The 20,614-nt window shown below is 37.1% G+C and overlaps 1 protein-coding gene across 3 annotated transcripts in view; it reads left to right on the top strand.

The window, feature by feature from the left end:
• The window catches only part of marchf8 (membrane-associated ring finger (C3HC4) 8), a 95,289-nt gene that overhangs the window by 58,344 nt on the left and 16,331 nt on the right, over positions 1 to 20,614 (top strand). For 2 of the 3 annotated variants that reach the window (XM_088915609.1, XM_088915608.1), the window contains exons 3-4: positions 11,158 to 11,208; positions 19,329 to 19,408. In XM_088915609.1, coding sequence (XP_088771735.1) covers positions 11,158 to 11,208; positions 19,329 to 19,408 — 131 coding nt within the window. Of the gene's footprint in view, positions 1 to 11,157; positions 11,209 to 19,328; positions 19,409 to 19,617; positions 20,488 to 20,614 lie in introns of all 3 variants that reach the window. The other variant, XM_088915610.1, reaches the window with a different exon arrangement.

The raw sequence follows: 20,614 nt of genomic DNA, 5'->3' as shown, positions 1-20,614 counted from the left end.
AAGAGACCACCTGTACTCTGAAACAGTACAAAATGTTGGTAAAGACCTTTTTGATTAAAAATTGACATCCAACTCAAAGTTTAAGAATGTATTAGATTTAGTTAATATACTGTAGTGTGTTTGTGTGTCAATATACATTGTAGTTCAGGTGGGGAGCTGCGTCAGCATGCGTAGGCTGCAAAGGAACAAGTAGTAATAAACCTGAAGAAGGCTCCATGGCCGAAACGTTGTGTTTTCTCTCTTCTTTTTTTCAGCGTGGAATAAACCTATTACTTGTTCCTTTGCAATATACATTGTATATTACTACTACTACATTGTAGATCTGCATTTTTATGACTATCTGCAAATAATGGAGTTGTCCATTTTCATTAATAGTACATCTACACATGGCATAAATATCAGCCACACTGATGCTGTGTTGTGCGTAATACTTTGTTATACACTGTTATGTACTCTGCACACCTAGAATTAAAAATGGAGAAAATCTGTTTTCAAGTACAAGGATAATTTTGTGTGGTATAATATAAAATTCAAATCAAATCAAAACAGGATATGCCTGTTAAAAGCAATGTACATGACAAGTTTGCACTACACAGCCCTTTTACAAAATACAATGGTTTCCATCATCGCTGGAGTAGCATGTTGCTTTTGACTCAAAATTATCACTCCGCTTCCCAAGGTCTAATGTACCGACTAGCAATCACGGAGGTTTTTCCATGCTAGTGCAATTTAACATTCTTTTCAGAGAAATAAATATTTGTATATTTAGGAGTGTTTGTAATATCGCTGCATTAAAGGTCAGGTAATTGAACCTTGTGATCTTCATTCAGTGCAACGAAACATTAAGGCTCCAGGACCTTCTGTGTTTATATTGAAATAGCTTAACACCCAGAAGTGAAAATGTGTGCTCTTTATTTAGGATTGTCTTTTTCACTGTACTTTTCAGTAGTAAATGAGTGAGGCGTTCTTGAGAGGCCAGATAATGCACAACCTTAACTTATTGGGCCTCCTTCAACCCAGCCTTCCTGATTTACAGGTCAGCAATATACTGTTTAGGTTAGAAACAACAACAGACCTTGCAGCTTCTGTATTAGAAGCAAGTACAGTATAACAAAACTTCTCAATAAGTGTTTGATTTTGCATCTGTTTATTGCTAATGTTTTCAATCACCACGTCCATACACACAAGCCTTCGTATTGAACCCTTTTAATATTATTCTCTTTTTGGATTCACATTAACAGGCAAAGAAAATGCTTTAGAAGCCACCTGTCATCTCTTTGTATATTACTACACTCTTGTCACTCTTGTGACAATGTCAAGATCATTACAAGCTTCACTTTCTGTGATTCTTGAAGAGAAAAAAGATATGATAATATTGTACAGTTCATTTTGAGGCAAGGAATATAAAAAACATGTTTTGAGATTCGTTTTTGCTGAGCTTTGAATTCTGATGTAAAACCAGAAAGCGCAGTAAAAAATATTGTATGTGCTTACTGTTGCTACTTCTGCATTTTTGTCTACTTCTGTGGTAAGTACAGCAGTCTGTAAAATGTCAGAAGATGCCTCTTTTCTGGACCACAAGAACATTACTAAGACTTAATGTAATGGATTGCAACATGCTAATAGCACAGTTCCTCGGAGCCCTGCGTCCTTCACAGCAGGATTCATTCTTTTTTCTGTTTTAAAATGCTGCTCTGCAAATGAATCTTTTAAACGTTTGAAATAGTGTCTCTTATTATCAATACACTTTCTCTCCTACAAGCTGTTCAATGAGTAGAGATCCACCCATGTTTTTAAAAAAAAAACATAACCTGACTTCCATTTCTTGAAGATTGCAGGTGCAGTTCTAGCCTTAATTATACAGTAGGTACTGCATTTTGGCAGTTTCCTGTGCAACATGTGGATGCAATCTGTTGTGGTAGTTGACCACGGATTTTTCAGATAGCTGAAGCCCATGTGTGGTGTTCCTGCTGATGAAAAGAGAAGGATTTCCTGCAGTGTGCTGAAGGGTATTTATGGTATGATTTGGTGGATGTGTGGTTTGCTGAGTTAATGGCTGTCGTACAATTTGAACACTCTGCTAAAACAACTGCATACTGTGTTCATTTGCTTTAATGAGGCTATGGGACCCAAATAGGTGTTGTTTGAAAAAGTCTTTGCAGCTTTATTATAATATTTAATTATATAATTATAATAACTTAAAGTAGTTAGAACTCCCTTTTAGTGACTTTCCCTCCTTTTACTCCCCAATGTGAGGTACCGGATTAGAGTTCAGACACATCTGTACGCTATCAGTAGAAGACAAAATCCCTGGAAGCTAATGACATCCATGCTCCAATGATGTCTAGACTGTAGGACGCTACATGCTTTCCTTTTCTGGTCAAACCGCTTGGGAGCCTGTGAGTAGGCTTTGTAGTGTTATTGTGTCTCAAGACTGTTTGCTGTAGACAATAAGTGTCACAATTCCTGCACATTAGGCTCTAGCCTTTTGCTATGTGAACCATGCAGGACCCCTGCTCTCCAATAAGCAATAAAGAATATTTTAAAGAAGACCATTACCCATAAAAACCACAGTTTCTAGAATCGGTTTCCTCATCTCCATTGCTTTTATAATCATTTAAATGTCAGTAATTAACCTAAACACCATGCCAGATCTAATGTAGTCCTGATGAACAGCTTAAAAACAAAGCTGGTTACTTTATATCGAATATGTTTAAAATAATATGAATCTAAATAATATAATCCCAATTTGCATACTCTGTGGTACTCTGCAGTTTTATCACTATCAATTCTGTTTCAAAAGACAATCCAACAGCAACAACAAAATGATTGTGCTGCCATGAAGGGAAATGTTATTAAATGAAAAGTAAGACCACATTCAAACACAATTATCTCTTGCCACAAATTTTATTTGATTTAGCTCAGAAACATTTTGGTGTAAAGCTCAGCAATATCTCATTATTACATATACTGTATATGCCCAACATGGAGTTTATTCAGACTTCCTCATTTGACATGTTGCAAACTCCATAGTTTGTGACAGGTGATTTAAAGATTGGAGGAATAGCATGTTTCTCATTGACATCACTGCCAGCCTGCAGCTGCCTAGCAAGTTACTGGAGTCACTTTTTACTGGGAAGTTCAGAGAGCATTGGCCATCTATTTCCATCTTTATCCTGGTGACCTAAGAACTGCTACAAAGGAGAGGAGGCCATTCTGCTTATTGAGTTAATTGGTTAGTTGATCCAGCAACCTCACCCTCCCATTTCTTGAAAAAAGCCGGGGTATCAGCTTCAGCAACATGACTAGATAGCTTATTCCATATCCCCACAACCCCATGGGAATAAGGATTGACATTCTGATAGCCAATCTGCATTTTTAATAAGCTTATGGGATTGGTTTGGATACTGTAGATACAGTATGTCTGGGGGACCCTTAATGTAGCGTTGTCTGCCCTCCCCAAGGCAGCAAAGCGTCATTTATGTTTCTCACAGGAGAACTGGTTAGAAAAGGAAGCATTCTGGTGTGGATTCTGGGTTGGCCAATTCATAAAACCCCTCACAGATGTCAGGCATTTACTTTCAGGATATGTTTTACCAATAAATCAAATTGTATTACAAAAATAACTTGGAAATTACTATTTTTTAATGCCTGTAATGACGTTTATACAACTTGATGTGCTGTGCTTAAAGCATACTTATTTGTATGTAGGCTAGAGTTTCTTTGTATGGAATGCATGTATGGAAGTACAAAAACATCCATTATAAATATAACCACTTTATGAAAAATGTTGAATGCACAGAGTGTGAAACTAAACCGCAGACAACACAATCACATTCTCTACCTATAGCTATAAAAAAAGTATCTACCAAAATAACATGAGAGGTAAGAAAGGAATTACACATGATGTCTATATAATATTCTAGAGTAGAAAAAAATTGAAGGAAAATTGGAAGGAAATAGGCACATATTGATAGTCTGAAGTCTAAACATATGACTGCTTAAAATGTGAAATTATATAGTAAATGCGAGCAATAACAAATAAAAACAAGTTAGTGGCAAATCAAGGTGAAATACACATCTTTCACTAAAATGAAATAGTACAATGGTAGAATATATTAAAATAAGTTAAATGTGAACCACAGCTGCATAGCAAAATAATGTAGTGGCCTTGTTCCCGACTGTGGTGTGACATAGGTGCTAAATTATTCCAGCATGCTAAATCAAGATCTTCAGTTCCACTAATGGTAGCAGGCTAATGAAATTCCACCAGAAAATTAATCCACTACAAGTGGAAAGTGCAGTGTAGGTGTGTACACTTTTTTTCTGTAACTGAATTAAATTTTCATCAATTGCTCATGTCTGTCAAAAAAACATCTAATGTACACTCCTACAACTGCAAGTTCATCAGGAGACATTTAATCAATAGTTTATTTCTCCAAAAGATTGCATTTTCATATTTTTAATAACACCATAAAGAGGCTGGGTAACTGTGTAAATAGTGGAGCCCAAACTAAGTGGAAGAAGATAACTATATCTCAAGAGTCTTTAAACTTCTAGTGCAGAAAACATAGTAGCAGTTTTAGGCCTTATGATAGATAGTCTGTAGTCCATAGTCTAAGGCATTATTTCACATTATATTAAAATATTTTATGCAGCATTTTCAATTATAGCATTTTTCTTTTTTTAAGAAATGCAAAATCTAAAAACTTCTTGTTAGAAGTTGATGATGCAAAGAGATTCTTATGACATGATACCTTTGTTTCTACCAGGATAGTGAGAGTGCTGTTGATCTATAATAGCTGTTTAAATTGTGTGACAATAAGAAGGCAATGTTGGCAGTTACAAAAAGAGAAGCATGGATGTAACCAGTGAAAACCAAAAAATAAACAGAATATTTTCTGTATTTAAAAAAAACACACCAAGGGAGAGAATGTGATGATTTGACTTCTGTTGGCCACAGAGATTGCAATTGCTAGATTTGAGGATATGGGACTAAAATGTGTATTTTAGTTGTTTTGTTAGGAATTATCAGGAAGGGTTGACTAAAAAACTGTAAACTGTAAAAAATCCTGTTTTGTAAGCTTAAACTTCTTTGTGATTCCAGAACACAATATTTCAAATTCTTTGTAATGCTGGTGTTTGTTTGACCCAGTGAAGATAAGTTTGTTTGACTTATGTGATGCAGCTTAGTGTATGTGCAGACCTACATTTGGGGTGTAAGTTCTGATAGAATTTTCATAATTATCTGTGGCAGGTGTACATATATCCGAAAACTTAACATTCATTTATTACATCATTTTGTCTTTATCTCATTTTAAATTTTAGAGATTGTTTTTGTCCTTAATCAGTCCTGCTACAGAAAGCACATTTATATATTGAGTCACACAATCCATAAAAAAGATGAATGATGGAAGCTAAATGTGGTTTTATTTTAAGAAGGGGAGTGGGTGGATTCTTAGAGCAACGGAAAGCGACAAGGGGGATGAGAAGATGCACGTTGTATCGGAGACATGATTTATGGATGGCCCTAGACCTGGACCAGAGACTCCCAGAAGGGGCTTTCATTGTGTTTTGCAAGGAGATGACATGAAGGACTACATATGGTGAGCAAGGTAAAAAGCAAGACCTTCAGACAGATGTAAAGCTTTTCTAGTTTTCTTCCAACGTTGTAACGTGCCAGGCAGCCTCAATGAAAGGACTCTTCTTCCAGGAAAATGGTGTGCTGTTTTTAACTTGGATCGCTTTTTTTGTACAGGCAGAAGGTCATCCTCAAGAAGAAGATCCATCAAGGAGATTTACCGTCTTTGTACCCTGCAGCAGGTGTGGCTCCTCCATAGTCTATGTGGACAGTCACTGGAAATAAATATTATTAGAGTCATGGTGGATCTGTGACCACGGTCTGTAGTAGTACATGGATTAGTCATCTGTTTACAGAAATAGTCACCAGGAATGACATGGAGTTCTTCATTTACACATTTCTGAAAAAAGGGATCTCTATGAATTTGTTCTATGAACTCAATGTAAAGTATGCATGTATATAATCCATCAGCCTAAACATTGTCCTTAGCTCCTGAGTGCAATGTCATTTGGCAGATTTTATATGTGCCATAGAACGTGTTTTATGCAAGTGTTTGGCACTTTACTCTGAGCATGGTCTTAACTGAAAGTGCTTTAAATTGGAGTGCATAGTTTTATTAGTGTTTGCAATAAGTTATCAGAGCTGATTGCAGAGCTGTTTATCTTTGGGGACATCCTCCATAAGGACTTTTATTAAGTGCATTCCTCTGAGTCCTCTTTAAAACAAGAAGCTTTTTCTCCTTTGTCTTCAAGTTTATGCTCGTCTCCATGCAAATTGTTTTTTGATTGGTATTTATTTTACAATTGCAATATTTGTCAAAGGAGGTCTGTAATTGAAGAAGTATATTGGTATAGTTTGTTTCAAATATTTCATTTTGCTGTAGAAATTGTCTGCTGTTTGCAGTTGCTTTTTTATTGTTGTTTCCTCTACAAAATAGTTTCTGAAAGAACATTAAAACTGAGTGCATTTTCCCCGTACACAGCCACTTGAAGGATTAATGTACAGCCATGAAAGATAAAACCAGCTCTTTGGGCATGCTGTAGTTGTTGACTTTGGCACACACAAGCCTGGCTCTTCTGATGGCTTACTGAGAAATGTGATGCCACTGTGCATTTTGCATATCTTTCAAAACTACTGGCCTTCTGGCATCAGTGCCAGATTATAATGTGATTAATAGCTGACGCTCTGTACACTGACAGTTAAGTCACCGAGACTGACCCTTTTCAGCATGTTTTGACTACATGACCTAAGAGGCCTTAACTGTAGGTGGAGTAAAACAATATACCAGCATGTTGTCATAACCTTAATCTAAAACTATTAGTAATAATTATTTTACTCCATGAGACTTGAACATAGTTTTGCTTTCTGAATTAAATCTAACACACTTTGAGTGTCATAATGTTGTTGTTTATAAGCAATGAATGATTTCCTAGGGTCAAAATTATTTGTATTTATGTTATGCCAATCATATTATTAAACAATAAACTGTAGTTAATTCACTTATTACTTATTTAATTATCCCTTATGTGTGTAATTTTATAATGGGAGAGGGTCATTTCATAATGGACAACAGTCACAAATATCATCCATTGATTTTGTTTTGCATTTTGACATCAACCATCAACAGTTCCACAGGTCTGAGTGGTCAGTTAGAGCACATCCCTAATGGCAGTCAATATAAGCAGTCATGTGTATCTGTGGATCTGTTCTTCTGTGACTGGCTTCTCAGAAAACAGCCTAACTAAAATGCTCAAAAGAAGTGTTAGATCTTGACTAACCAATTTTGCTTGCTCTTAGTGGTCGTATTATAGTTGACTTATAGTAGTATTTCGTAGTTGTACAGCAAATGGTTTTGTTTCTTTTTCAAACAATGCTGTTGAGGTTTTGGGACGAAACAGAATATAGCTTACGGTCTTGTTACTGAACATTGATATAACTGCTTTTCACAACTGTCTTATGCTGTGTGTGACACCAGTGATGCTGACCTAGATATTTTGATCATGTCTTATACTTGTTACTAATCCTGGACTATTTAAATTCTCACACAGGAAGACAAAACATTGCTTAGCTCCTGTATAGTTGGCTACTATAAAGACATGTAGCCTTATAGGAAATTAATAGATATAAATAGGAAGTATAGACCCTGGGTGAAAGTACCACTCTTGATTATAAAGATCTGTGTAAAATGTATAAGTGTAAGCCCTGGATGATGTACATACTGTAGTTTTGGAGACAGAGCACCCTTGCCTTTGTTTCTCCTAACCATTAGTGTTTCACTACAGAGTTGGAGAACAGTGCATCTAGTTGAATTTTTTGGAAAGTACTGACTAACGTGATGTACAGTAGGCTGACATTTTCCATTTTTAATTCAAAGAGCTTTATGACTGAATGTTTGGTACTTATTAGAGAATCAGATGTATCTGTCAGAGGTATCCTGACAGAGGAGCAGGTAAGTGTATAAATATCTTTAAGGACAACCTAAAGCCTTCCATAAAATAAAGAATGATGGTTTATATTAAACATCGCTGTTGTTTCCATGCTGGCTTATAATACTTTATTGCTTTATTTAATGGATATTTCTTGAATTGATGGTGATGAAATGTTTTGTTTTTCAATCCCGATATCCAGTGTTTTGAAGCATTACACATTTATAAGTTAGTTTTAACTTAACTTAAAACAGTTTTAAGTTTTCAGAAAGAGCTGTTGAAACTTCAGGGTACTCACAAGAACCTTTCACATATTTTCTTGCCAATTTATTGAATTAGTGTGGTTATTTGACATTGTACAGATTCCTACATGTGTGCAACAGGCTCTTTGTCAAATATTGCTGGGAGGATTTTTATACCACTGTCCTCTGAAAGTTGCCAGAAAACGTTCTGCATGATCGGGTCCAAATAGCATTGACAAATGGTAAACATTTAAAAGACAGCTGCTGTCAGCATGAATGCAGGTTCCTCTGCCTTTATGTTCCCATTTTAGAACTGACTCTTAAAACCTGGGTTCATACCTTCTCTAAATTTGTCAGACAGTTCAGGTTTTTTCTCAAAATCAAGGCTTGCATTATATTTTCTGAAAGAAACATCATGATAGAGGTGTTGCTTTAGCGCTTTGGAAATGGATATCTCCATGTTTAACATGAAAAGAGTTTATTTTACTAGTGTTAATCTAGTATCCCCAAAATTGGAAATTGAAAAGTCTTGACGTATGGTGTTTCCATTCAGTCTCCTGTCCTGAAATCAATTAGTAGACCTAATTATTTATTTAATGGCACATAAAGCAATGAACCATTTTTCAAAGTCTTATGTTTTACTTTGCTTGAAAGATTAATTTAGTTTGAGACTGTAAGAAAATCTAAAGGATTTAAATTATTTTTTACGCATGTACAGTAAGTAAATGAGGTATTTAATAAAAGGAAATCGCTGAATCTCTCAAGGAATAGTGTTAAGCACTCGCAAAGACTTGTAACTTACATAAACCTGGTTTATCTAAACCATTAATTGTCAATTTTCTAATAACTAAAATCTTAGGTGATTATCTGGGGACTGATTTCTACTTATCCTGTTCAGAAAGTAATGTTTTTAATACTCTAAACATCTAAACAACATATGTCAATGAATGGATAAGAGTCATCAACTCCCATCAGTTCCAGTGCATTCCCAATAACATGATACATTTCACATGCTGAAAGACCCATGTGGACACAAGTACAGTACTTGTAACACTGAGGTTCCTGTTTGTGTCTACTAATAGCGTTTTATCTTTCAGCTGCACAGGGTTTAATTGGTTGTTGGTAATGGTGTCCTAATTGGAAGGAAAGCCTGTTTTTTATTATCTTGGCCATTGGTGTTCCATCCACCATGCTTACTGGCTGACCTTCTTATGTTCCTACCATCTGCTGTTTGTTTTCCATAACTCCTTGGCTTGTGATGTGCGTGTTGCTTAAATACCTTGTTTATTTTATAATAAAAACAAATTAAGTGTTTATTGTATCAGATGAGCTGTTGCCTCTCAGACACTGCCGTTCATTGAAATTGCTTTATTAAATGTTGTTGTAGATGTGAACCTTGGTTGTTTTATGCTAATTACAATTCATTATCGGTTAATAAAATCTAAATTGCATTTCCTTGATTAATCACCATACAATATTTATAACTATAGGGAGACATGTGCAATAATGTATTTATTGATATTTTTAAACAGAAATGTATTTTTGAAAAAGAAAGAACAGATGCTGATTAAATGATAAGATAAACCATATGGCTTTGTGCTTCATTTTGGTTTCTGGCACTAGATATCACTTTAGATGACAATCTTTGTGTCCAAGTTTGGGTTCACCAGCAGTTTAAACTGATGAAGTTTAGTTGGTATAAAGCCACAGAATTTAGCCTTGCATTTACTTCTTTGTTAGTCCTTGAATTTGAAAGTCTGGAATGTTTTTCCTCTGTCTAACCCCTTAGCCATTCAAATACAGAATCATCAAAATGCAAAGCAGATATAGTTTGTATCAGAGAAGCCCACTCACAAGTATCAAGGAAAACACATCTATTAGGTAAAACTGCATACATGCGGTGTCCTCTGATTTATGACCATAATATGGATAGAAATGCTGAAAAAATGGTGGCATCTTTAATTTGAGAACAAAAAACAAGGTTAAAGGTTCTGAAAGCTTGCACATTATTCAATTGCTGCTTTTTCTTTTAGAGAAAAGGCCCTTGAGCTATGGCTGGAATAGCTGTATTTTTAAGCCCTTTATTTACAGGGCTAAATGAGGATGTGTACTAGTTTTTCAGATAATATTCTCAGATATTGCAGAGCTTTGAAGTAAATGGCAAAAATATGCAAATTAATGAAAGCATTCAGATTAATTTACAAAATTGCACTCGAGATTTATAGTCATGACTGCTCTGAAAAGATTGAAAGACCAAAATCATTACATGCACATGGAATGCTTTGAAAATAGGTATTTAAAATCCTTCTCCAGAGAAATCTGCAGTGAAGAGCAGGTAACAGTGTTTGTCTGTCCGGGGAAAACAAAGTGAAAGTAAATGTATAGATTGTAAACTAAGAAAAAAGCCTAGTTTGTATGAAACCAACCTGAAATGAGGGTTAGCAGAAGAATAGAGGGCTTTAAATTGAAGAAGGAACCAAGTTAGTTTCATGTGAAAGCAGAAAGACTACTGAGCACAGCCTATAGATGTAGAATAAAGACCTGTTATTATGTAAGCACTAAATACTTTGCATTTGGACAGACCATCCTTTTAATTTCTTGATCAATTCTTGTTTTGTGTTTCAGGCATTTAGGACCATAGGTTTGTCTTCATAAAGGGAAGAGATTGGGCAAAATTAGTTTAACAAAATATAAAACTGCCTAATTGGATATAAACATTTTCATTTGACTTCTTACTTTAAAACATTTAGAATATTTGCTATTAAAAAGTAAAATATTCATTTTTTTCCCATTATTTTAGGCTTCCTAGACTTGTGTCTTTTAACTTTTTCTATGCATTCACATTGTCCTAGCAGTAATATTTCAGTTGGAAGAAAACAATTCCTCATCTTACCCCTTTCTCTTACAGAATGAGAAGCAGCTGGGACACTCTGCAAGCCGGTCAAGTAATATTTCAAAGGTAGGTAACCTTTAAATAGGCACAACTCAAAAACAGTACATGTAATGTTTAAGTCTGTAAGAACTGTAATCCAATTACTGTGTAGGCCTCTTAAAGTGATCAAAGAATAAAACCTTGGAAAAGTGCTATATTGGTCTCATTCATCAAATAAGTGGTCAGTTATTACTTGACAATTAAGCTGAAGGGAAAATCCTGAGAGTTATTACTGGGTGCTCCAGTTTTCACCCATAGTCCAAAAACACGCTGGTAGGCTTTTTGGCTTCTAGGAAAATTGGCAATGATGTGAGATAGGGGAGTTTGTTTGCCATATGTACATATACAATGGGATTCTTACTCACACTGTTCTCTCAGGACATGCACAGTACAGCAGACAACTCAGTACAACAGATAACACCACGCACAGTGGTGTGAGTGTGTGCCTGTAAGTGTCTGTCCTACAATGGGGCTATATCTGTCCAGGCTACAGTATATCATTTGCCCCTTGCTTGCTGGGATAGGCTATGGCTCTATTACGACCCTGCACTGACTAAAGGGATAAGAAGGTGGATGGTTGAAAAAACCCCAACACCTTCTGCAAAGACTAATTTTTTTTTGGTGAGGAATCGGATCTCCCAGATAATTGGGCTTTCGTTGAATAAATGTTGTCACATTTCTTTACATTTGAGTTGGGAAAAGCAAAGGAATTTGCAGCAAAGCAGTAAATACTGTTTCCACAGTTAAAAACTAAATGTAATACATTTGATTGGCAATATGGAGGGTAAATTTTGTCTGTAGTCCTGGTTTGTGTGGTTTGCTTTACAATTTAATTTAAAATGTATTCATGCTTATGAATGCTTTGAAGTCTATATTTAGTCTACAAGACTGGAGCCCACTCTCAAGGTAACACCTTTGTTTTCATAGTATATCAGTGCCTTTTTAGTAAATGTGCAATATGTCTTAGGACCATGAGCCAGACGCAATAAAAATACACTTCAGTGGCTTGGTTTTAGCATAATAAAAGGCCTAGTGAAAAAGTTGCCTCTAACCTTCTACTTTATTTTTGTTTTTCATATCGAGGTTCCTTTATTCTCAAATGCCAGCTTTTAATGCCTCCCTTTCATGATTAAAAATAACCTTTAACAGCATGGGAAAAATCAAAAGAGCTGAAAAAGGAAAATGTGATAAGAAGAGACTTTCCCTCAAGGCTACATCTGTCTCCTAAGGCAGCTTTAGCGAAGTCCATTTCGGTGTATGTGTGAGCCTCTTAGCAGATAAACCATTTACTTGATATTAGAGTCACCCTCACTAGTAATAGTTTTCTGCACTTCCACTGGTGCTTATGTACAGTGTAGTGACATTATGCACTAAGTACCTGTTAGAACAGTGTTGTGCTGTGTATTTCATCCAGACCTTGGCAGAGGATTGAGCAGTTTGGCAGGCTATGGCTGGTAATCACTGTGGCTGACAGTCAAAGATAAACAGCAGGTCTGTATAGTCTTTGCCAGAAAACATTGATACATTGTAAACCTCAAGAGAGAAGTATAAATTTAGATGAAAAATTAAAGTTTTGCTGGGGGGTGGGAGTTTTTTTTTCCCCCATATTTTAGAGTTATTTATTTTTTCTGAATGGGTTTTAAAAGAAATGGACCCCTTAAACTCGTTTTTCAGAGTGGACTATAAAATTAATTGTTGTGGAAGTTGATTTTTTTAGTTGAAATGAATGTATGGCCTTCATGGTCTCAGGACGGTGATTTTGCTCTGCATGTTTGCACCACTTCATACTCTGCAGTTGACCTTGTCTGTGGGAAATTGGCTAGTTTAAAAAAATAAAGCTGTTGCAGTTGTTATCCGTTTAGTGTTGGTTTCAGAACTGACTTCAACTATTTACTTTTGCAGTAAGCTCTTAGGTCAGTTGTCTTCTTAATTTTAATCTTGATATCTGACAACGAATACTGTATATCCCAATGACAGGCAGCACTGAAACCATTGATATGAAGAGGCTGAGATCTCTCTCTGGTTTTGTACCAAGGACTTAATGCATTTTTCTCTGCTTTTTTAAACCACATAAAGAGAGATTTGAGGGTTTAAGTCACTCTTGCCCTCCAATGCATTCTGGGCAATGTGGATGTATTGTCAGGGGGCTGACGTTAACCTGTGTAGAGATATATTTTCAAATAATATATCATATAATATAATAAAATGTGCTTGAGGATATTAAAAAATGAATGAGTGACATATTTTAGGTTTGGAAGTAATTAATAATTGAGACATTAATGTTATTAATGTAATTAATAAAGCTTTTAAAGTTACATAGATGTCATTTAACCTTTAGGCTGGTTGGGCCAAGTCATTTAAATGTTGCTATACTGTATTAAGAAACCAAAGAGAAAAGCATTTGATCGGTCATACAGAAGAAAATGTATTAGAAAACTGAAATTTCTTGTGTTTGTAGACACACCTGACAATGGCATTTCAGGCATGGAAATAGTACCCCAGTTCCATAGTATTGAGATCCATTCACTCATTACTAACAGTGTGCTATTTTATACAGGCCAACAAAACCTGCTACATATTTTGTATTATCCTATTTCAGAATGTTTGCAGAAATATTGGGTTACAACAATGAGTCTTATTTTCCTTTTCAGTGTGACATAAAAAATGTAAACTCTATTGAGCTATTAGGAAAACAGATATTTTGAAACTCTGCATTTCTTTTGCAGTGAAATAGTCATTTGCAGTGTCTTAGGACTGGGTATGTGATGTTATCGGTGCTCTGTTGGAGTTTTTTTAATAATAAAGATCCGTGCCATTTCATAATCTTTGGTTTCTTTTGTTGTTGATTTTTACAGTCTTTACATTTGTGAGTTTATACAGATGAGTGGGTATAGTACAGTCCTGTATGTGTAGATGCGTGACTGAAAGAAGGTACTCGCAACTATTTACTTAGACTTTTATTCCAACAGGCTTTTTGTCATTTAAATTTGAGTGAAAAATGACAACATGCTTCTGATTTGTGAAATGTCTTTTGTGGAACATTCTCTTTCCTTTTCAGGGAGCAGATGCATAAAAATGAAATGCTTATCTGAGAGATGTCAAGAGGAAATAGGTTGTCCCAGTGATACCTCTGTATGTGTCTTTCCCACCAATTCAAGGTTTAGCAAAGACATTGCTGACAGACAGTCATACGGTTTAATGCCTCCGAACAGACAGAGATTTACAGACATGTAATAGACATTACAGTTTGTACTGTACAGTATGTTTTCACAAACATGCTTCTTTGAATGACAGTGATGTTGAAGGGCAAAACTACAAGGCCATTCAACGCTACTGGAATGAAAACCTCTGCTGCAATAAAGCATCAAGAAGTACTATAATGTAATGTTTTATTTATAAAACTACATGTTAGGAAGTTTATAGAGATACTATGGTAACTCAGTCTTTGGCCACATCAAGAGAAAGCTGAACAGTGAAGGTAAAGATATACTGTAAGATACAGCACACCCATGATTTCTTCAGTGATTTGTGAATTTCACCCCAGCAGGGTACTCGGAGCTAAAATAGCTAGACTAAAAGGGTAGACTTCAGTGAATAAAGAGCCTTATGAAAGACTGTCATTTGCTTTCCTTGGTTTGAAGTGGATTAAAGAACTTTTCTCACATTAGCACTGATGCAGCTGTGATAACGAGATGGAAGGAGCTGTCAGACTATGCCTCGGGGAAGGAGGAGGCCTTCAAAGCACATGTTTTCACCCTGAGGTGTAAATGCAGCCACTCAGAGACATGACCCAGATTGTCTGAGTCCAGCCCTTCCCTCAATCTGTGTCTCCAATGTTGCTGACTTATTTATATATATATATCCATTCTTTATCGATAAATGATTAATCATTTATTCATGGCCAAATGTTTGGATCGATTGGGGAAAAAAATCTACAATCAATTAATTCCAGTGTACACGTGCAAAGTATCAAAAACATATTGCATAGGAGAAAAGGTCCAGTATGTCTCAGGACAAATGATGGATTAAAGTCCATGTCAGTGAAAGCTGGGTGGTGACCCCTTTGATTTACCAGTCCAGATGAACTTTGCACAAACTAAGGAAACACACTGGCTTTTCTTTCATGGCATTGCTGTAAGCAAGTTAATCTTGTCCAGTTAAATATTTAGTAGTTCAGTGTCTTTGTTTGTTTGTACATGGCTTTCCTTTAAATTGCTCGCTTTCCTGTAGTGTTCTTTGCATGCCATGATGCAGATATTTCATCACAGATTTGTGCCGATTCTCTACACGTCACTGCAGTTCTGAAACATAATAATAATAATAATTGCTTACAGTTATAAAGCGCTTTTCTGGACACTCCACTCAAAGCACTTTACAGGTTATGGGGACTCCCCTCCACCACCACCAATGTGCAGTATCCACCTGGATGATGCGACGGCAGCCATAGTGCGCCAGAACGCTCACCCCACATCAGCTGTCAGTGGGGAGGAGAGCAGAGTAATGAAGCCAATTCATAGATGGGGATTATTAGGAGGCCATGATTGGTAAGGGCCAATGGGAAATTTGGCCAGGACACCGGGGTTACACCCCTACTCTTTTCGAGAAATGCCCTGGGATTTTTAATGACCACAGAGAGTCAGGACCTCGGTTTTACGTCTCATCCGAAGGACGGCGCCTGTTTACAGTATAGTGTCCCCGTCACTATACTGGGGCATTAGGACCCACAGGGGCCGCAGGGACCGCAGGGTGAGCACCCCCTGCTGGCCCCACTAACACCTCTTCCAGCAGCAGCCTTAGTTTTTCCCAGGAGGTCTCCCATCCAGGTACTGACCAGGCTCACACCTGCTTAGCTTCAGTGGTGCTAGTTGTGAGTTGCAGGGTTATATGGCTGCTGGCTGCTCCCAAACATAGTCGTGGGAGCGACTTTACAGTACATCAGTTTGCCATTGTTAATTTTGTTTTATACCAACGTGGTTCCAGCATTTCCAAGTTGACATTGAACATTGTACAGTAAAATCTGCAAATGATGCTGTTCTAGTAGAGGCTGCGAGTGACTTCTTGTAGCCAAAAGTGTGTGCAGCTTTTCTCACGGCAAACACTCTGAGTGGGAAGTAACTGGGAAAAACTCCCTGTCCACCTGTGTGACCACAGACCCATATTTCCCTCCCAGCAAGCGGCTGTCTCTGGTGGTGGCTACCCATGTCTGTATCTCCCATATCTCATGCAGCAGGGTTAGAGGAACACAAGGTGTCACAGATCTTAAAGGTTAAAACCTTAGAATAAGCTTAATATGATTAAAAGTGACAGGAAATAAAAACAATGGATTGTGACAATTACAGTGCTGAATGATGAACATCTAACCAAGGCTGAAACTGTGGTGGGGGGACTTGAGACCATCTGAAAATATCACTTGGTTTTTGTTGTATGAAAATGTAAGAATAGAATTTTACTTCCAGACAGAACTGCTTGATTATAAACTACCTGGAGTTACCTAATTACCTAATTGAAAAGGCATTCTGCAAAAATAGATATTGCAAACATAGATAAACAGGTCCTTGCAGATAACCTATTAAAATTAAATATCTAAATGACCTAAATATTATGCACTTTACTGTTTATAAGTGAAAAGATTAAGGTAGGTATAGATTTGTGTAGGAACCAAAAAGCTTGTTGATGCCTGTTTCACATTTCTTAAATAGCTGTGCCTTGAGAGCTATGGTGGAATACTTCCAATTACTTCCAATGTATCTTACAATTGCATCTCACTGCAGAAATAATGGATTCTGCCACCAAATTGCGCAATTTGTGTTATGTGAGCTTTCCCCTGACATTTTTTTGTCGTTTGTAAGCAGGGTATGTTTTACATTTTGTTGAACATGAGGAGCTGACTGCAGAAGTCTTATAGCTTTACGATATATAAAGGGGGTATAACACTGACTGTCCTTCATTTCACAACATGGGGAAATAGATGATTGTATGTGGCTTTGAGAGTGATAGGTCAGTGAAAGCTAATGTGTGGCAGTGCTGTAGCTCAAAAAGCACTTTACTCACAGGGAATGCTTGTTAGATCTCCTTTAGATTTTAGGTAGCAGGGAAAATGTTCAGCCTGAAATAAAAACTGGCTCAGTGTTTAGAGGCTGATAACATATTACTCATGATCGCTGAGTGAAAATCTATAGCACATGACCATATTTGAGTTTAGTGCCTCGAAAGATAGAAACCATCTGATAGAGGAGAAAACTGGTCCAATAACCTCGGAAATTTGTTTTTGGAAGAGCATTTTAGAGAAGAAATTCAACTTAATACCTGTATATTAACCTTGAATAGAAGTGAAGATGGTCTCAAATGGTATCATATTTGTATATTTGTGACAAGCCTTTCCTTTTTTCACTTATTTGTGCAATCTTTGCAATTCAAGATTATTTACTTTATGCAATTTCTTTGTCTATCTCCAGTAAAAGAGGTTTAATAATAGCTTATGAATTCACAATGAATTTCATTGTTATTTCCTGATCATTTGTACATATTTCTGTGATTTCCTTCAGTTGATAGTTGCTGTTCAGAAAACAGTTTGTTTCCTTGGTGGAGTGCTGCAACACAACAAGTGAATAATGCTCTCAGTGCACACAGACTGAAGAGTCCTAATTTTACGTGATGGAACTGAATATACAACAAATCCACTTTGCTCACCAGACACATGACGTGCTTTGGAACCACCTCCTGTTTCTAGCATTTTGAGTCAATATTCTGCAGATGACTCTCTCAAATTAAAATCTCAGTCACGTTTTTACCCTTTTACCTTGCCAACAAGTTTTCCTCTGAGAAAAAAAACTTTTCTGAAATTTCTTTGTGCACGGGATTCTAATTGGACCCCCCCTTTTCAAAAAATACATGCGATACATGCAAATGTGTTTAAAAAATGTGTTTGTGTCATTCTACACTCATACTATTTCCTGTACTCCTTGTTTTTAATTTGAACTAAATAATAAATAATATGCAAGTGTATATTTTTGATAGAACATACTCCTTAAGTTTTGCTCTCAGTGTTTTATGTTATTTCCATTATGTAACTGATTTCAAATTAAAACTAGCTTTTCGTTTACATGTTTTTAGTCTGTCCTCATTGGTTTATTGATATTCAATAACCCTGCCTCATAGTTGTTCAGCATAGTGCTGTGAAGCTGTTTTTTAGATCAACTGTCCTGTCTGTAATGAACAACTTTCAAAACAAACATCTTATGTACTTGTTTGCATTCATGATGTATTGATAACTGCTGAGCCTACAGCCACAAACTATTGGCTTCATTTATTTGTAGATTAAATCAATGAATAATTTGAGGCTTTAAAGAAAACACAAGATAAAAGATCAATGTAAACCAAAACCATAGTACAAGAGAGGAGGTTTTCAGTGTTTTCTTCTAATTAACTGAGATCTAACAAAGAAAAAAGATGAATAAAGATGCCACTGTACAGATCACAGTGTTACATATGAAACAAGCTGGATAAGATACTAAGTTTTTCTTCACATTGTCCCTGTTTGTCCTGTTTTTTAAACCGCACAGTGAAATGAGGAGATTAATGCCATTTATCAGGATTCAGACAGGGGGGAAAGAAGGAACATCTATGACAGGAATCTCAAACTTTTTTTCTTAGGGGGCCTAATATTTTCTGTTTTCTGTTCTAGCCTCAAAAGTCAATTAAAAAAAAATTAACCCAGTTATTTTCTTAGTAGTTATATACAATTTTTAAAGACAGTTTAATGTCTTTTACGGTTACTGAAAACATTGACTTAACTGATGGTACAGTCACCTCATCAAAGATGCAGTTAAAGAGCTATGAAACCGAAATGTCAGGTGTCATAACCAAAAGACACTCTAGGAATTGTTAACAACCCCTGATCAAATTGACTTTGTATTGTGACAGATATATCCCTGAGAATGAAGTCTTAACTGTGGGATAAAAAAGGCTCTGTAGATCGTTCACCTACTGTGTGTAATAAATTGCAGAATTTTTTGTCTGTGAATACCCCCATTATCGCAGGGAGACTCCCCAGAGGACTCCAGTCTAGAATCAAACACAGGACCCAAGAGATGTTGTAAATCACCTTTAGTTATTACTCTTTTCAATGATATTTTTATTTCTTTTAGGCAGGAAGCCCAACCTCCGTAAATGCCCCTTGCGGCTTCTCACGGACATCTGTCACGCCATCCAACCAGGATATCTGCAGGTAAAGAGATTTTCACAGGAGATCACAAGGTTCTTACTCTGGGCTTCGCTTATGACCAGCTGCAATCTCAGGATATATTAGGTTCTAAATATTGCTGTGCTTTATAAATCCTCACTATTTTTTATGCATGCTTTCCTTTTTGTTTCATTTACACTTTTTTCTGCCTTTTTTTGTTTTTCTTTGCTTGATTCATTTAACCCTGCATGCAGTTCTGATGTGGTGGTTGGGGATCAGGGCCCACACTGCCCTGTACAGACAGCCGTGGTCCTGGTGAGTTCTAGCAGCAAGAATTCCACGGCTCAGGGTGTCACCGTGACAGCCGTCTGCCAGGATGCTGCCCAAAAGGCCAAAAGGAGCAATCCTTTTGGGCAGGATTGGATGCATTTGCTGAAGCCTCCTCTAAACATCAAGTCAGATGGTGGTTCTTTGAAATTCTCCAAATCCCTCAACGACGTGGGCCCAAAGATGGATAACCTTTCCAGCGGATTGAATTTCATCGATAGGACATGCTCTGAGGGAGAGCTGGCACCTGTCCCGTTGAACGGCTCAGGTATTCATCAGTTTCAGATGAGCAAAGCCAAAGGGCACAACGGCAAACCTCACCATTTCAACTTCCCTTTCTCGGCTCGTGTCCCCTCCTTTTCCACCAACTACAAATACATCAGCGGTCCAGGAAGCGAGTATTACGCCATTCCAATCCCGCCACATGAAGGGAAGCTGGTGCACGATGCGCAGAAGAGCACAAACATCCTTCGCCTCTTGTTTCCTTTTTCCCGTTCCTCCACGGCCGGGAGCCTTCACAGGCTCTCGGAGCTGGACAGTTACGCTACGCGCTTGCACATGGCCAAGTCCTCCAGTGTACTGATGGAAGGCAATGAGTCCTACTGTACCGATGACATCGGAGATGACGAGGTGTTTGAAGACGACGGCGGTACCGCCAGGTCGCACGGAAAAGCGGACGATGTGCGCGCCCCCCTCTGCTCGCTGGAGGAGGACAGTGACCTGGATTGCTGCTCATCCCCCCTGTCTGAGAAAATGGTCCCACAGTCTCCATATTCAATGTCAGGGGACGTCTGCAGGTTGGTGCCAAACCCCAACCACCCTTGTCACACCCCTTCAGACCCTTATCAACCCTCCTTCCTGCTCCGCCTTGACTTCCTTTCCTCTGTGTTTTGTCCTTTTGTTAGAAATCTGTGAAAGGTATTT

The sequence above is a fragment of the Atractosteus spatula genome, chromosome 5, assembly GCF_055471065.1.
Source record: "Atractosteus spatula isolate fAtrSpa1 chromosome 5, fAtrSpa1.hap1, whole genome shotgun sequence".
Lineage (NCBI taxonomy): Eukaryota > Metazoa > Chordata > Actinopteri > Semionotiformes > Lepisosteidae > Atractosteus > Atractosteus spatula.
Note: the sequence above shows the minus strand (reverse complement) of the source record. Positions and strands in the feature narration are given on the sequence as shown.